Source organism: Haliaeetus albicilla, chromosome 1 (genome assembly GCF_947461875.1).
Source record: "Haliaeetus albicilla chromosome 1, bHalAlb1.1, whole genome shotgun sequence".
Classification (NCBI taxonomy): domain Eukaryota; kingdom Metazoa; phylum Chordata; class Aves; order Accipitriformes; family Accipitridae; genus Haliaeetus; species Haliaeetus albicilla.
In genome coordinates, this window is record NC_091483.1 from 15,183,742 (window position 1) to 15,201,761 (window position 18,020).

The window sequence follows — 18,020 nt, forward strand, 5'->3', positions numbered from 1 at the left end:
TTTTGCCTATAACAACCTGCCTATTTAAGAGCATTTTTGCTCTTTCTGAGCCCTTCTGTCCTTCCTCTTGTCCCACACCATGAGCGCCCCAACTCCGAATCCCTACATACACTCTGGTCAACACTGTCCTGTGCTAGCACTCTGAGGCACCACTGCTGCGCCATCCCTCCCGTTGATTATTCCCAGCCACTGTGTGCTCCCATGAAACGTAGCTGAACCTGCCCCTTTGCAAGGGGATTCACCTCTTCTTCGGCTTGCCTGTCTGTCATTCTTTCCAAGTTTTCAGTATTGTGGGCACAGGTTGCACACAAAAATCCACGTGAACAGGACTTCAAGGGCAGAAAACAGAGGAACTGTCCAAGGGAAAAAGAAGTCAGATTTATGGCGTCTCTACGGACAGCTTTTTGATCAGGAGTGATTAAATATGGTCAGTTGAGGTCAAAATCAGCTCTTTTTTTCCTAAAGAAGGGGAGGGACTAGGAAACTGAGGATAGAGTATTATTCTGTACATTTTCACGAAAAACTATTTTTAGTTTAGGGAGATTAAGTGTACGTAATATTTTATTCCTGAAAGTTTTGATTAAGTCCTTAACCCAATTTGGAATTAGTAATTTAGGCATTTGGTACAGCTGATCATTCCAATTAACCTTGTGCAATGAACTGAGTTTCTACCTTTTGATCCTGGCTGTCTGTTGTGATGTGGTCCGTTTCCTCATCCTCTAGCTCTCCCATCTTCACAAGATTGACTTCAATGGTACCAACTGTCTTTCCACCATCAGAAGTCCTAGAAAAAAACCCCATGACATCAGGTCATTTGCAGCATCACAGTCCTTCAGTAAAAATACTGTCAGTAAACATTTAGTCCCTTCTCCGTTCTGTATAGCTACAGTCACCTGTATTGAACTTGTTATTTACAATCATAAAGCAAATGTTAACAATAATGCATATTGTAATTTCTCCAAATTCTTTATAGCAATGAAAGTTTTCATCACAAAACTGAGGATGGATAAGTGCTATAAATGGCAGAAGAATCCATGAACGCTGCCAAGTTTTCAGTCTAGACATTATTCCGTCTGTGGACCACCAGAGAAAGGGCTGTAACATTGCACCAATACCCCACTTACGACCCGCAATCTCACTGCACAGTACACTGCTTTGTTTCCTAACATAATACATGAAGAAAGGACATGCTCAGTATATTAATAAACCTCCTGCTAAACCAAAATAATGAAACTAATCTGAATTTCACTTTTCCTTTTGTAGTCCCTTTGCAAAGTAATTATTCAGAATCAACCCCATTTCTTTAACTATAGAGGAGAAGATAACAGTTCCAGGTGAATTCCTTTATTATCTTCTCTGCAAATAGTTTACTTCCATTTAAGCAAGATAAATAGCAATTCAGATTTACACCTCCGAACAAAAAGTATTGCTCACTAGCTTTTGAAAGAAACAAGGGTTTAAACTCCAAAAAGACACTGAATGCTTTTTTCAGCTTTCGCTGGTAGCAAAACACCAAGATTCACCACACAGTCTATCTCCCCTGGCTTATTCTGAACAGCTGGATTTTTTGAAAGGAAGGAAAGAAGGGTAACAGATCATGTAATAATAATGAGGAAAGCATAACAGCAGCCACCAAGCAAAAGTCGGCAAAAGGAAATGACGAGAATAAGTTTAGCAGAATTGCAAAAGCACAGAGAGGAAGAAGAATGAAAACAAATGGGTTTGGGGCAATCCTGTGTATAATCTCAGAAGTGAAGATGAGAAGTGATGAGGCAGGACAAAGGAATACATAGAAGAGGGACTAGAGGGCTGGCAATAAAAAAGAAAAACTTACTTTCAGAAACAGTAATATTAGAAAAAAAGCGTTTCCATTAAAAACTGCCATTTTCCCAAGGCAATCCTCGTCGCGGGAAAACATCAAAAGCCCCTTCAACAGAGAGACTCTTCCAGAACTTCAGAAAAATAGTCCTCCCATTATATTGGTAAAGGAAGGAACCCCCCGCCCTGCACCCCAAACCAGGGGGATTTCACCAACCAGGAGAAAGACTGCAGCCCGCTCACCGGCTGCCTGGTATACCTGCGTGCCCAGCGCGGTACTACGCGGAGGTACCCCCCCAGGCCCGGTTGGCGCCGTACAGCTCTGTGCGCCAACTCCCGCTGCCTCTCGGGTGCTGAGAGCCCCCGAGCAGCACCGCGCCGACGTCTCCCGCTCTCGGGCAGGGCAGCCCCAGCTCAGCTTTGCCTTGCTGCCTTCTGCCGTGCGCAGGCTTTCCCAGAGCGCTTGCTGGTGCCCCAGGCGGGAGGGCTCTGTCTCTGCTTTGAGCTCCCACAATTTTTCATCATCTGTATTTCTGCATGCAGTATAAGGCCTTAATTAAGCCAGAGTATGCCAGCTCTTTACACTGACTATAGCTAAGCACGTACGTTAGTCTTTTCAGGCATGGATACTTATTTATCATGCTAAATCAAAACTACCATTTTTTACAGTAAAGTCTCAAAATATAGCCACCCCCAAGCCTCAAATTTAAATAATTATTTTGGTTGCGAACCATTATGCTTGAATACGTGACTCAGTAGAATACACTCATCTTGCAACTATATAAGTTAAATATGTTCTTATATAAAACCCTGCAAAATACACGCAATTCTTCATATTTTACATGTGTCACTACTTCATTTGCTCTAAGCCAAACTCATTACTGACAATAAAGAAACAATTTAAAATGAACCAATTCCAGCTAGCCTTGCAATCAAAGAAGCCTACGCTAATTAAAAAAGAATACAAAAGAGAAGTAATGAGGAAGAAGGGTTCAATGTCCAAAGGGTGTTTATGAGCAAAAATACATAATAATTTTGAAATGCATGAGAACAACTTAAGCGCCTTCTCTGAATGAAGAAGATTCCCCTGTGTTGGTACAGCTTAGTGGTTTAACTTCATTTGTTTTCTCCTTCCTGTGTCAAATGAGCAAGCAAACCAGCCTACCTCAACAAAAGGATTGCAGCATTTCCAAGGAGAAGGGGAATACAACAGATGTTAGCAAACCACATACACCTTTAAAAATCAGAGTAAACGTGCGGCTGTAAGACTGAAAATTTTTCAACAGGTTAACGTGTCCCGATCAAAGTGTCAAGTGGATGACCTCATTACTGGGCTGGCTTAAATATGTGACAGCACTTTGCTGTTATCCTGGTCTGAAAGGAAAACGTTGCATTCATTTGACTTCCAGAAGCAAAATCCTGCCCACCCTTTTTTTAGGGAACACATTTTTCTAAGGCCAAAGAGACCCACAAGTCTGAGACAGACTTGCATAAAACAGATCTGATTTCAAATTACATCAGGGTAAATTAAAAGTGTAAACAAACATCGAGCAAAACAGCTCAATTTGCAAATGAACTGATACAAGCCAACAAGGCAAACAAAATAAAAATGGAAATGCCAGTTATATTTTCTCAGTCCTTGTCTCCCTGTCTTTAGAACACTAAATATTCCTCCTCGTTGCTGTTACTAGAGGCTTGGCCTCAGTATGGCAGTGATCACTGCATTGCTTGCCTGCACAAGTAGCAATATGTATTTGGAAGCTTCCTCCATACACATTTAAAAAATATGACTAATCTAATTCCACTTTGTATCAATTTTTTCAATTATTTTCTTCTCAAAATCACTCCTGTTCTGATCTAATACATATGTAATATTACAACCTGAAACATGCAGTATCTGCAAGAGAAGGTAATGAAACAGAATAAAACTAAACAGTGTGACTGCTGCATCGTAGTTGTACTCCTTTCCACATGGAAATATGAAAACACAGTTTAAAAAACAAAAAAACCCAGTTTCTTTTGAACGTTACAGGCACATAAATCAACAAAGAGCACTACAAATGTCCAGGGAGAAACTGTCATTAGCTGTGTCAGACACTGTGAATTTAAAATACCACTGGTGCATGAGAGTCTTCAAACAACAGACATGTCATGCTTTTAAAACTTTCAAACAACATCATGAGATTAAAATTTCGTTTGAAAGAAAATTAAAAGTGAGAAACAGAAGTGATGCATTGGGAAAAATAAATAAAAACACTAGCAATCACACTTAAATAAAATAAAAATCTATATTATTTTACTTTGCACCAACAGAAACAGTATTGTGCACACACACACGTATGTACACACTTCATGCCATTTGCCTGGACAGACAGGAAGAGACAATCTCACACATACACACTGTTCAACAGAGCATCAGGAGAATAATTAATTGGTTTTAGGGTACTTCATAATGCATTAGGATAGAATCATCTTATTTGCTGTAGTTTAATAAAGCTGAAAAGCGCACTCTGCACTCACGTGGTGCAGTGAAGACTGTCCCTGCATCAAATTGCTTGCAGTCACGAGACAAGAGATACTATAGACCCACAGGACAAAGGATTGCACCTTGACAAACCTGCACAGGGACAGTGGGCATGGCAAATACACCAATAAGAACAACAACAACAAAAAGCGTTGATATGAAGAAGCCCACATAAGGCTCAAACTCTAGCTGGCTTACGGAGTTGGAAAATTGCTGATTTTTTTTTTTTTAGCAGCCTAGGACAAGGAGCACCGATCACCTATCTGTCCACAGAGCATCTGCATTTGCAATATGACCAATGAAAAGGAGACAAAGTGTTAGAAGAGTGATTTCTAAACCAGATTTAGAATCCAGTGTCATAGGATGCAGGCTTCAGCAGCAAAGCTGGCAATGTTTCGCTCTATCCCTAACCATTTAGTCCAACGTGACTACATACTGCAGTGCTTACTCCACCTACCACAGCCATAATCCTGTGACAGTCTGCATTCACCTAAGCTGGAGTCACCAATGACCCATCTTCTGATGAACCTTGCAGAGGTGATTGAGTGAAACAGTAGGTTTTGAAATTAAAAAAAAAAAAATCCTTCTATCAACGTTAAAAGCAATATTGTTGTTCTACTCGCTGAGCCAAACCCAAAGACTTTTGAAGCAGCCATGAAATCTGCTCAGGTTTAAAACCACAATTACTTATGAATGCTTCTAATATTAATTTAAAGTTTATTATACGTATGGATTTCCTTACCATCCCAAGTCCTTAAGGATCACCAGATCAGTATAAGTTCCCTCAAATGCAAAGAGGGAAGGAGCTGGTCAGCACCATCCTGAGCAGCAGGAATATGTGCCCACCTTAATACTTCTGGTGATAAAAGGTTGACCCAGGCATCCGGAGAGAAAGCAGGTAACAAGCTAGCAGTGGAAAAGCAAGTGAGCTAGATGGACTGAGAATAGCAGCCATTTGCCTCCAATGCTGTTCTCATCAAGTTTCATTGCCGCATGTTGAATATGCAAATTTAGGCCCACTAATTGGTTCCCATGGCCATACCTTTCTTTCAAAAAAAAAAAAAAAAAAAAAAAGGGCTCAAGAACACAAAGAAAGAGAAGCAGAGTGTGCATTTGCATAGCTATGTTAATTATAAATGACAAAGCAACTGCCTGCCTGAAAAGCAAACTGCATGACTTTCAGTCTAGCAAGCAGCCCCTTTCTCCAATGCATAATACACAATAAATGCCATTAGTACAGACTAACATACATATTGTCATAAAATAATTTTCTCCACTGCTGCAATATATTTTGAAATATGGAAGCACAAAACTATTGTACTTGCATAGAAATGTTTATTCTGTGAATTCACAGTGGAGTCTATTGCAACCAATACCATTTTTAAACAAGTCCACTGATAAATAACATCCTGTTGCATTCTAAGGTAAATAAACAAAGTTTTGCACTGTTCAATTCCTTCTCAGTTTTCATGATTTCAATGTACTGTTGATTAAGCTTCATGTCAAAACAAGTTTCACCTCAACTGTATAGGAGATTTGCCTGGCTTATAAAGCCAGGCTGTTGTTCACCTGCTTCCTGGGGTGGATGACATGACGTGAAGCAGCCAAGAAACAATTTCAGGATGGAGACCAAGTAAAACTAGTTGAGGGCAGACTTGTACTGAATTTTAATAGGGAAAAGCAGCTAAATATATAGTATTTTATAGTCATCATTTTCTAAAGAAGTTATATGTACATAAATGACTGTAAAAATTAGTGTGCCACTTTCAAATTCTCTGTAGTTAGTTAAACAATGGGAACGTAACTATTACTGAAGTGCAGTTACGTGTCTTCTGGCCCACTGAACAAGATGCTTGGAAGACAGTGTTAGGAGGGAGGGAAGTAGGGGAGACTTTCTTTAATGGAGTCTTGGAGTTATTTTTTTGAACTTTCCAAAAATAACTATGGCTTATTTCCTTTATTTAAACGAAATAGGTTCAGTCCTGCCCAAGATTAATGAAAATAAGACAGCTAAACCAAGCAGATTGATAGATATTGTCCTAGAGGTCAAATACAGCCACATGTTTAAAGAAAGTCTATTCAGTACCTGACTGACAGACATCCACAGGCACATTCTCTCAGATAATCTGTATAATTTATGCACTATATCCTAGTTCTTGTTTTTGGCTGCTTAGCTCCATCGCTACAAGTTCCTGCTCACAGGGGCCAAAGGATCCGAGCGGTATTGATATTACCCTAGTTTCATATTGAAGTAGCCTACTTACACTTTTGTACTGTCTACTAAGAGGAGCATCTCAGACAGATGGACCTTATTTTCACAGAGAGCACGAAAGAGCACTATTATCTTTTTTCCTTTGCTGCTTCTTACATGTAACTTACTGGAAATCATACCAAATCACCCGAGCCAAAGAGGGCCTTCCTGAAAACAGGGCAAACTACCACCACAGGGGAAGCAGCTAATGGAAGTACTAATTGCTAGCCCTTTACAAATGGCCATAAGACCTCAACCAAGCAAAGAAACACATTACAGTGTTCTTAAAAGAAAGGCATTGGCAAAAAGATCCTCTAGACTGAACTTAAAATGTAAATAAACTAAAAAAAAAAAAAAAAAAAAAAAAAAAAAAAATCAGCATTAATTACTAAAACAGCAATCAGCATACCTAACTCTTATTTACAAAGAAAAAAGGATGTATGCTTGCTTTTTTTAAAAAAAATTGGGTACACTGCAACATAGTCAATATTAAGAAACCTTCTGCTACTGAATATGGCTTTTGTTTTATTCAATAGTCCATTTTATCCTGTTCATCATCACAACCCTATGAGAAAGCTGGAAGCAAGTGGCATTGCATTACCATTACAAAATGAAACATTCAAGCCTATAGGAGGCATTTCTACTTTTATAAATATCATATTGGAAACTGCAATCCCAAGTCTCTAGTTACTAAATTCCTCTGCCAACATCAGCTGTGTATTTGGTCAGAATTGAAGCAATTCTACAAATTGACCCGTTCAGGTTTTGATGATTAGATATAGGTGCACACATGAACAGTAAACACTCAGCCATCTGTTTAGGGGACCTTTATGGAGAAGAAAGGACAATCAAAATAAAAACTTCTTTTGCAGAGGCTTTGTAACTTGTGTCCCTAATTACTATTAAAGGTATAATGGCAGGGAAAGGGAAAAAATAGAGCATAGTTTGTCAACCGTAAGGAATTGTAGATGTATGCCACCCCTCCACAACTGAGAAAAATACTAGTATATTCCTTTAAGAACACTTTATATCGTTACATTGTACCTAAGAAAGACAATTGCAAGACATAACAACTGAAAAAAACAGTGAAAAAGTAACCAGATTCTATAATTACTCCAATATTTACAGGGCACACCACAGAGCTATTTCTGGATCCTTTAATCTCTACTTCAGATCTAACAAAGGAATATCTCAATCACAGGCACTCCCTGGTAAACTTCCACCCAAAGTGTATCAACAAGAATTAAATAGAATTGCATGCTCTGACAAGGCCCTTGGTATATCCCCTATCCTCCTGAGGGATACTAATATAATAGGGCAACTAGAGGAAAGCAAGTTTAGATTACTAGACTGTTCTGGTTAAACTGCCATTGAAGAAACATGGAGAATTTCTATTGATTTTGTGCAGCTGAATATCCATAATCAGGAAACAATCCCACATTTAAAAGGTTAGGATTTTTTTTCTTAAAAAAAAAAACAACCAAAAAAACGCAACCAACCAACTAAAACCTACCATTTAATGTATCTGCAAATTAATTTGAATTGGTATAATATTTGTCTTCTAGTGTTAGCTGCACAAAGAGGACATACAAGATTAAAAATATTAATTAAAAGCAAATCTGAAAAGGCTTAGAGGTTCAGCCAAAACTAACCTGGCAATCTGTCATCTATTCCTTATTAGTTATCCATCTGAACTTTTTGTTTACAAATTAGATGGATTAGATACAAAGCACTTATTCTTTTCACAGTTTTCTGAAACTTTACATTCTGCCAATTATTATGGCACCTGTCAGAGGCATTCTTTCAGATCAAGTTTTCAATACGTCAATCACAGAGACAAGGTTTGTCCCAAAGAACTTGAGACAACTTGAAATTCTGTAAGAACAGACTCTTACAAACACTAAGTTGGTATTTGTTTATCTAGCCATACATTTCCATAAAGAACAGTCAGTTCACATTTTATATGATCTGTTTTGCTTGTTAGAAAACAAAGTTATCTGCTTGTTAGGCACGGCATTTTCTGTGTTTGCGAGAAATTAAAATCAAAGCATTTTTTTAACTTTGCCCAGTAAACTACACACACATATGTAACTACTGTTGTTATAATAGGAAGGCAGGTGCAGTAATAAAACCAAAATACTTCAAGAATTTTCCGTTCCAAAAAAAATGCAGTGTCCTTGACATAGTGACAGTACCACAGCATCGTTGAATGGGTCGTAATTTGGGCCTTTAGCCAAATCAAGGCTGGCTTCATATGCACAGCATAAGGAACGTAACACAACTTTTCTACAGCACCTATGCACAATATCGCAGGCAGAACATATACCAATGTCTCAGTTTTCCTAGTTACAGCTTCTTTCCTCCCCAGATTTTGCCTGTGTAGAAACACGGTGAGTTTGGGCAGTGGCTTTGTGAGGCTTACCTGTACCTACCCCACTAATCCCAAATAAGCCTCCATTGTGCTTGCAAAAATCAGCTCAACAAAATCCCTGTGCTATGTAACGTCCCACTAATTCATTCTGAAAATCACCACCTAAAAGGCTTCCCCCTAACCTTCAAAAAGTTTTGATTTGTATCTTGATTCATCTTAAGCCATGCAAGTCAGTATCAGGGGTGAATTTTTTTCTTCAGTGCACAGCTTTAAGAAATATCTGTTCAGCCCAGCCCTAGTTTTTGAACACTGGCTCTGACTCTCCTGCAGATCTGTACCCCGTGTCACTAATTAGAGTTGCACATCACCCTCCCACCACCATTTGAGGTTGGCTGCCTGTAACAATGAGTTTAGGAGACTGCAACCAATTTCACGTGACAGAAGCCTTGAGTCATTAGGTCCACCACCTTTAAATAAGCCTAGTAACCAAAAAAGCAAACTATACAGTGTTAATTCTTTAAACCACACACACCAAATGAAACTGAGAACCTTATGCTCCTTCTTAAAGGAAACTTTGAAGAATATCCCTTACTTCAAGTTCCCTGCAATTCTTCCATAGGTTATCATACCAAAAAATCACTAAACTTTTCTAATCTGACACATGGCAAGCTCCAGCTTAAAGAATTGGTATTTAATTTTGACTTTGTGCATGGTAGAAATAGAAGCACTTCAAGTTGACATCTAATATACCTGAAGTAATACAGAGTTTCAAACACAGTCAAGCAGCAATCATAGAATCGTAGAATCACTTAGGTTGGAAAAGACCTTTAAGATCGAGTCCAACTGTTAACCTAACACTGCCAAGTCCACCACTAAACCATGTCCCTAAGCATCACACCTAAATGCCTTTTAAATACCTCCAGGGATGGTGACTCAACCACTTCCCTGGGCAGCCTGTTCCAGTGCTTGACAACCTTTTCAGTGAAGAATTTTTTCCTAATATCCAATCTAAACCTCCCCTGGCACAACTTGAGGCCATTTCATCTCATCCTATTGCTTGTTACTTGGGAGAAGAGACCGACCCCCACCTCACTACAGCCTCCTTTCAGGTAGTTGTAGAGAGCGATAAGGTCTCCCCTCAGCCTCCTTTTCTCCAGGCTAAACAACCCCAGTTCCCTCAGCTGCTCCTCACAGGACTTGTTCTCTAGATGCTTCACCAGCTTTGCTGCACTTCTTTGGACACGAAATGCTGTGGGTTATTAATTCAACATGGTTTACAACAGAGGAAAACACCTACCTGAGGGTAAGGGTCAACTGTTGCTCCTTTGACTTTACCAAGTCTCCTACTCTAAAAGTTGTACAGCCCAGGAAGCTTCGCTACAAAACAAAGCAGAAAGAGAAGATAACATCTCTATTAATTTTTTAAGTTTTAATTATTACTTTTTTTGGTTGCATACTTGGAAATCTTTCTTTGGTACCTAGAAAAATATTACATTCCAGTATACTAGTTTGACACACTATCCAGTAGAAATTTTTTATGCACCTGTAGCATGATTATCAGTAAATTATTAATCTCTGGTTTTACAGGCAGGAACCTCTCTCTTTTTCATTAAGAAAAGTCTGACAACCTGACAAAATAACAGGTTGTAAAATGTACAGCCACAGGAAAATTTTTGTGCAGTACAAGCATTTGCATCTTCTTCTTCCTCTATTTACAATTTCTAGATTACGAGAAATGCTAAGTTTTCAGTGTTTTAGAAAAGTTGTTCTTGCTATGGTTTTTCCCCAACCCTTAGGCACTACTATCTATGTATTCCAGATATGAATGTACTTTCTAAGAAGGTATTTCTACACCGAGTTCAGCACAAGTTTATTAATGGAAATGTTATATTCCTCTAGTTTATGGCAGTGTTTTTAAGTACTTGTTTCCGTTATTTTCATTGTAAGGTGGCCCTATTCATTGCAGTACAAGTGCAGAGAAACATGCTAATGAAACTAGAACGTCTAAAGTTAAATTAAGCTATGCCACTGTATCTTTTCCTTCTATCAAAATCACCTTCACACATCATCAGGAAAATAGTGCAGAGGAAAATAAATGCACCTTTTGCATTTTGGTTATTTTTTTAACCTCTGCTCATATTCTGCCGCACATTGCTAAAATCTCATTTGGCCAACTTGGCCAACAGTAGTATTCTGGCCGTGGGAACAATGGACTACAGCCATCTTCTATCCATTCATCTTCCAAATATACGACTCAATATCACTTGCTCTGAATAAATTATAATGAGATCATAAGATTATGTTAAATTTTTGCAAGAAAACTTTAAGTACACAAAGTTTGTTTTTATTACATTATACTAATTTTACTCTACTGTTGGAATGGCAAAGTAAAACTCCAGGCTAAATTATATAAGTTCTTGGATATACACATTAAAGAAGAATCAAGTTGCTCTGAGTCAACACAGGCTGCATGCAGAGAGCAACTTTCCTGTTCATGGAAAAAGAGGAGAGAATTTGTTGCTACTGAGAAGCGTAACTTCCTCTGGTAAAAAAACTGTGCAGCCTGTGCTCTTTCAGGAAGGCCAGCTGGATATTGAGTGTTTGAACACTAACAATAAAGCTCTACAATAAGATAGGTTTTCTTGCATATAAAATGTACAGTTCAACTCACAATTCTCAATTTAGGTAAGCAACAACACTGATCTCCAATTTGGTAAACTAAGTCATCGGTTATTCCTATCAATGACACAGACTTAGATTTCCTGTGCTTTCGTTGGCACTTAAGCAGCAGAGGAAAAAAGATGCAAGCTGAGAGTCTAGGGAAGGCTAGGAAAATAGTGGATTTGGGAAGTGCTGAACAGGAAATAAGGAAGAAAAGAGGCCTATAGGAAATATATAGAGGAAAAATACCGTGGCCACATAAGCAAAGATAATGGTTAGTTTTCAATGCCAAAATGAAACATGTACTTTCACAAGGAAATACGTCCAGGTGTGGCACAGGGTGATGCACAGCCTTGCTAGAGTGAACACACTGACAGTTCTGTCTTCCTTTAGATCAGTCAACATGACAGTGTTTATTCACTAAAACTCTGTGGTGACACGGTTAGCTCAGATTAGTTATCTTCCTACAAGAGCATATCTTTCTTGGTACAATAAGAACACATTCTACAGCACAGCATCTACATAGCAGCCTTTATTCTGGCATTTCATGGCATTTGAGTGCTTGTATTTGCATCCTTACCATTTGGAAAGAGGGAGAGGGATATTTAGAATGAAATTGATATAGGTTGGGTCACTCGGTGCTTCTTTCTGCAGCACAATAAAACTATAAATCCATTTAAGAACCCTAAGTCAGAGTCCTCATGATCTGGGCTAAGAAGCAATCACACTGCTCTCTTATACAATCTATGAGCTTTGGTAATTGTACCCACTAAGCACCTCTGAGTGTCATATCTAGTTCTCCAGGGTCATGAAATCAAAGGTGAATAATTTTATGGGCTTAAAAAATTCTACTTATTTGTCAGTTTCATATTTTTATACTTATTTAGAGTAAGATTTTCTTTGCCTGACAATGCAGTTCAGAGTTATTTGTAAAATTAAATGAAATTGTGGAAGGTCCCATGACCCAAATGATTAAAGTTATGCTAATGTTCAGGGGGTCTAATTTCAAACAGTGCTGCAGAATACTTTTTTCATACTGATTTAGATACAAATAGTCTACCCTGGGGCCTGAACTGGCAGTCTGCAAACCAATCTAACTTTGCACGTGACTTGGAGAGGCTTGAAAAGCAGGCTTTAAACAGAACTGCTGCTGTAATGCTAATTACAGAGGGATATTACTCTATAATTTTGCTAGTGGGCTACTTACGATTATAAATCTTAAGATATGCGCCTTGAGTAGTTTGATAAATAATCTCAGCTAGGCAAAGAGAAAAGTCTCTATAATAGCCATATGAAAAGTTGAAACACATTGATTATTTCACCAAGACTGAATTTGCTGCCAAACTGCAGATTTTTTCAAACACTAGCTAAAGTCCTGGAAACTATGCCAAGGAAGCCCTGGTAATGCAGGAAAGTCAACACTTTAGGCTAAAAATTTTAAAATCCAGTTATTTTAAATGTTTGCATACATAGGTCTGATACCTGCACCAGATGGTGTTTGGTCTTTTATTCAGCTCTAGCAGGACCAACATTTCCCACTCCCATGAGATGTCCATATTATCTGGGAGATTCTAGCCTTGTCACACCCAGAAATGACATCCCAGTATCTTTGCCAAAAGTTCTATAGACCTACACAGAAAAATAAGTCCTCCATTTGTCACCAGTGTAATTTCTTAAAGTGAACCCAAAGTCAAATCCTACAGCAGAACATTTTATGCTCTGCACAGCAAAACCAGAAGGCGACAGGCCAGGCTCATTGAGGCAGTACGGTTCCAAGCTCTCAATCTCATCCAGACTGCTTGTATGGCAGTAGCAGGAAGTCTAGATAGTTGTGCTTGCCTCAGGATATTTTCAGTTGAAAAGGATTTTCAAGAAATATGTGACTGGGATTACATCAGTCACTGAGACTATTACTCCTGCCTTGATTTTTTTATTCATTTAACCCAGCTCCTGTTTAGCAGTTAGGCAGAACACCATTTCTCTTCATTGGGTGTCTGTGCCTGCTGATGAGGTGAAAAAAAAAAAAAAAATCAATTAATGAATAAAAATTGCTTACTCCAACATCTGCTCTTGGTTCCTTGTGATCAGGTAGGACACTGGTGCGGACCTGAGAGAGAAAGAAAAAGAAGAAGAAAAAAAGGGAAAAGAAACATTACTTTTTTGTTGTTACTTTCCAAAAAGAATGGGAGAAGTGTTCGTGTTTTTTTCCCCTCATACTTTCTACATGTTGGAGATAAATTTAAAGGGAGATCTATATAATTTAATAACAACTAATAACTTAAGCACAACATCTTCTGGTTCCTGTGGAGAAAGTCTCTCACCACTACCCGTTTATCATTCTGAACTTTGCTGATTCTCTAAAGGGGGAAAGGCTGTGCTCAGTTGTTCGTTTCCTAAAATCAGACTCTTCGGCTCTAACTTGAATGCCAGAATTCTTCATCTAGAGCTGTTATCTGGGACCAAACTTTTCAACCACAAATGAAAGAACATAGTACATTAAGAAGTATTTTCTCCAAAGAAGTATTTGCCTTTGCCAGCTGATCCGCAGCAGACATCCTGATCCCCCATCTCACACAACGTATGGCCCTGTCTCCTCCTACCACTTCCTGAGCACCTTTGAGGTGACAGATATTTGTAGGAAAGTCCCTGTATTCTCCCCTACATGGGACCTCTAGTTGTCCCTGTGTTTTCTGTAGGGTGGACCTGCTGTTGCACACAGTTACTTTCATTTCACAAGAAAAGCTATGGGACAACCTGAATTCCTCTTACTTCTGTATTTCCCACAATACAGTACAGGTTGGGGGGGGGAGCACGATTTAGTGTCTATATAATTTACTGTTGAATGTTGGTTGAGAACAGACAACTGATTAAAGAGTAAAAATGAGACAGAAAAAGTGTAAGAAAGCCTCTGTAACACCCCTCTAACATGGTCTGCCTGAACCAAACCAGCCCATTGGATCAGCTTGCTGGGAGAAGGATGCTAGCTTCAGCAACGCACAAGGGAGGCATGTACTGAGCATTCGCATCTGTTCAATTACCTAGCCTAAATAACAGATATCCATTTACAGCACGGCCCCCCAAGGACAATCTTTTGGCTTGATTTCAAAGTAAAACTCCAACTCATTTTGCAAATCTGTCATCAAAAGACTCATTTTTGTCCCATGCCCTCAAATGTGTCCCTCAATTCTTTTATTCTAGCTGCAACTTATTATACAAAAAGAAAACCCTCCTTTAAAACAAAGAGAATGTTACTTGTCTGTTATGCTAAATACAACATGTTGTTAGAATGGGCCAACCAAAAATCTACCACAGAGACATGACAAAGTAGAACCACAGCTTTTCTCAGTCAGCTCTTATCCCTTGATTCTCTACAGCGAGAACAATTTTTTCTCCCACAAAAGTCTGACTACAGGAAAGAAATACTATAATTAATTTAATGAAGGCCAACATACTTTAGAAATCTGTGGGAGTCCTCATTTGGATGTAATTTTACATTTGGATTTTTTCCACTAATAGAACAGTAGCAACTCTGAGGCATTTGGCTTTCTACAGAATACTAGTACAAAATTTTTAACACAAAATTTGTATCTAGAATTTACCTGTAAATACTTCAAGTCACAAATTAAAATAAAATTACTGATATTTCCTTGTTGGTGATACCTGTCTTACCCTTTTGGGGGCTGGGGAAATGGGGGAAATAACTTACAGCAGATTTGTTTCTTAAAAGAAAGAAGGGGTATCAATGCCAGGCCAAAAATTCAATGTCATTTTAAGATGCTAAAAAGCTGGTCTATATGCTAGCCTCAAACAGGTAACATCTGGCCCAACATGGAAGTAAGGTATTGCCATTTTCTAAATTATTATGGATATTTATTCAAGAAACATGAACAAATAATTTAAGAATTACCCTTCCTCTTCATCATTGATTTATAGGAGGATGCATTTGTAACCCAGAAGCAGTTCAGCAAGTATTTTAAAAACACATGTAATTGTTTTTCCATGATACTAAGCTGTGCTTTAAAGCAAGAGGAAGCCCAAGTATCTTTTATGATTATTGAAATCAATGGAATCAAACATACACTTAGAATCATAGAATATTCATTCCTTTCTTTGCTGGATAAAGTCTCAATTCAGGAGAACATATTTCTATTTTTCTGACCCAGCAACGAAGTGGAAAGGGATGCCAAAACCTGACAAACCTACAGTACAAGCCTTCCATGTAACAAAAACAATTTGTAATTCCAAATGGAGTTAAATAAGGAAAAAAATTCTGTTGCTTGTTTGCAGTTCCAAGTTCAATTTCATTAGTGTCACAATGAAAGGAGAAGTATCCACAGACTTCAGTTTTCAGTTCTAAAATACTTCTTTATTCAGCTACATATTTTGTTTGTTTGTTTTCATGCGGTTTTAACTACTTCATAACCAGTAGTCATACAGCCAAATGTATATAAATACTGCATTCGGTGGGACTGGCATTAGACTGTGCCTCTCTTCTCTCTGAAATGTAGTTCTTTTGAAAGGAAACTGGATTTTTTTGATGCAAGTGTGTGCAATTTTTTTTTTTTCAGAAACAGTTTTAAAATATTGATTAAAAAGAGAAGTTGTATATGTGTATGTAAATGCATATATGGGAGCTGTAGTCTGGTCCCTTTCATGCTGTCTATTGGTTGAGTTCCCAAACATGCTTAAACTCTCAGAATACTGCAGTTATCAGTCCCATTATCAGATGTCCACATAGGCCCAGGCAAGCATCATTACAAAGTCAGACAGTTCACAACCAAATATAAAACACAAGAACTCAGCTCTAGTCCCAATCCACAAAATGAAAGAGGGGAAAAAAAAAAAAAAGGAAATAAAAAAAAAAGAGAGAAATACAAAGCATTTGAAAGAGCAAATATTGTCCCAGTACATTACCTGATTAAAAAAACTGCTGTACTTTTTAAAACCTTGTCATAAACCAACTTTTGCCTAATGGCCCCAGTAGTATTCTAAAACAACTACAAAATATAAATGCAAACAAAAAGGCAGATTTTAACCTCAAGCATCCATTATTCTGTTAGAATTTCAGTTTTCTCACAATTTGCTCTAAGTTTTCCTGAGCAAAAGGCAAACCTCTGAATGGTGAGTTTATTCAGAATTGCGGGTAAGACTGAACTTCCCTGGAGTAACACACATTACAGCCTTACCTTCCCAGACAAAAGATGTACGAAGAGATCAGAAAAGTAAGACAGACAGACAGCTTGTAACCTAGGTCAAATGCAAAATGTTTATGATGACTATTCATTCCAGCGATTTAGTTTGTAAAATAATACAGCTATCTTGTATACACCACAGCTTGTTGTACCAGGAAGAACATTAGTGCACTGGAGTGGATACTCATGATACATTCTGTTTTCTTTAAAATTCATACAGAACAATATGCAATGAGTAACTATCCTTACACTTTCTAGTGCATTTATCACAGACATATCCAAGTGTCAAATTTCTCTAGGCATAAATGCTAAATTCAGCTTTAATTAACTGTCCTTTAGTATAAGGCAGCTCTATATGATTAAAAAGAACATTTCTTTCAGTCATTCATGGCAGCCTAAGCCACATCCACGCACATGGTCAAAGTTCAGAAGACTGAATCATTATTATTACTGAAACTTTTGTGCTTGCCCTTAATTAAAGCGTTTGCATTTCAGTTTATGATCAAAGGCCATGTTCGGAAAGCACTTAACTTTTGCAAAGAAATAATGCTAGATCCTTTTCTCAGTTACTCTAGATTTACCTCATCAAGTCACCAGTGGCTTCCAATGACTTCCCAGTACTTATTGCTGTCAGCTGCTCAAATGGACTATTCTGTCACCACTGTTATATGCTCCCGGCATCTCACAATACCTAGGTACACACCACATCAGGCAAAGCATATGATAAGAGAAACTACTGAAAGTAGTCACTGAAAAATTGACTTACACTCTTTCAACATAGCACCTTCTAGGAAGGGATTCACAATTTCACACTCTCAGTATAATTCTGGCAGTGGTGTAAGAACACAAGAGATGCAGACAGTTTTACCTTTACGTTACCTGGAGGTGCTCTGGCACAGTGACCATGGGCACCTTTCTGTCCTCCCCCAGTTCCAGGAAGGAACCTGACCTCTGCTAACACAACCACCACAATTCCACAGACAGCTGCTACGGACAGTCAGTCCTCATCCTCACCACCACCGCCTGCCTGCCAGCCACTCAGCACCACCCATCAGAGTCGGGGAGTAACTATATTTCGTGTAACTTTCCAGTCAAAAAAGTTGTACCCTCATGTATTTGTGATGGAGGAGCTGGAAATGCTGAAGTTGTTACTAGGTTCTGCAACAATATCGATCAGCTTTTATAGGATAGATCCCATTCCAG

General features: G+C 38.4%; 1 protein-coding gene across 9 annotated transcripts in view; it reads right to left on the bottom strand.

Moving 5' to 3' along the window:
- INPP4B (inositol polyphosphate-4-phosphatase type II B) overlaps positions 1 to 18,020 on the bottom strand; it is a 339,117-nt gene that overhangs the window by 120,551 nt on the left and 200,546 nt on the right. For all 9 annotated transcript variants that reach the window (XM_069779819.1, XM_069779787.1, XM_069779811.1 and 6 more), the window contains 3 exons: positions 13,682 to 13,732; positions 10,262 to 10,341; positions 673 to 784 (listed from right to left, as the gene is read on the bottom strand). In XM_069779819.1, the coding sequence (XP_069635920.1) occupies positions 673 to 784; positions 10,262 to 10,341; positions 13,682 to 13,732 (243 nt within the window). The remainder of the gene's footprint in view (positions 1 to 672; positions 785 to 10,261; positions 10,342 to 13,681; positions 13,733 to 18,020) is intronic.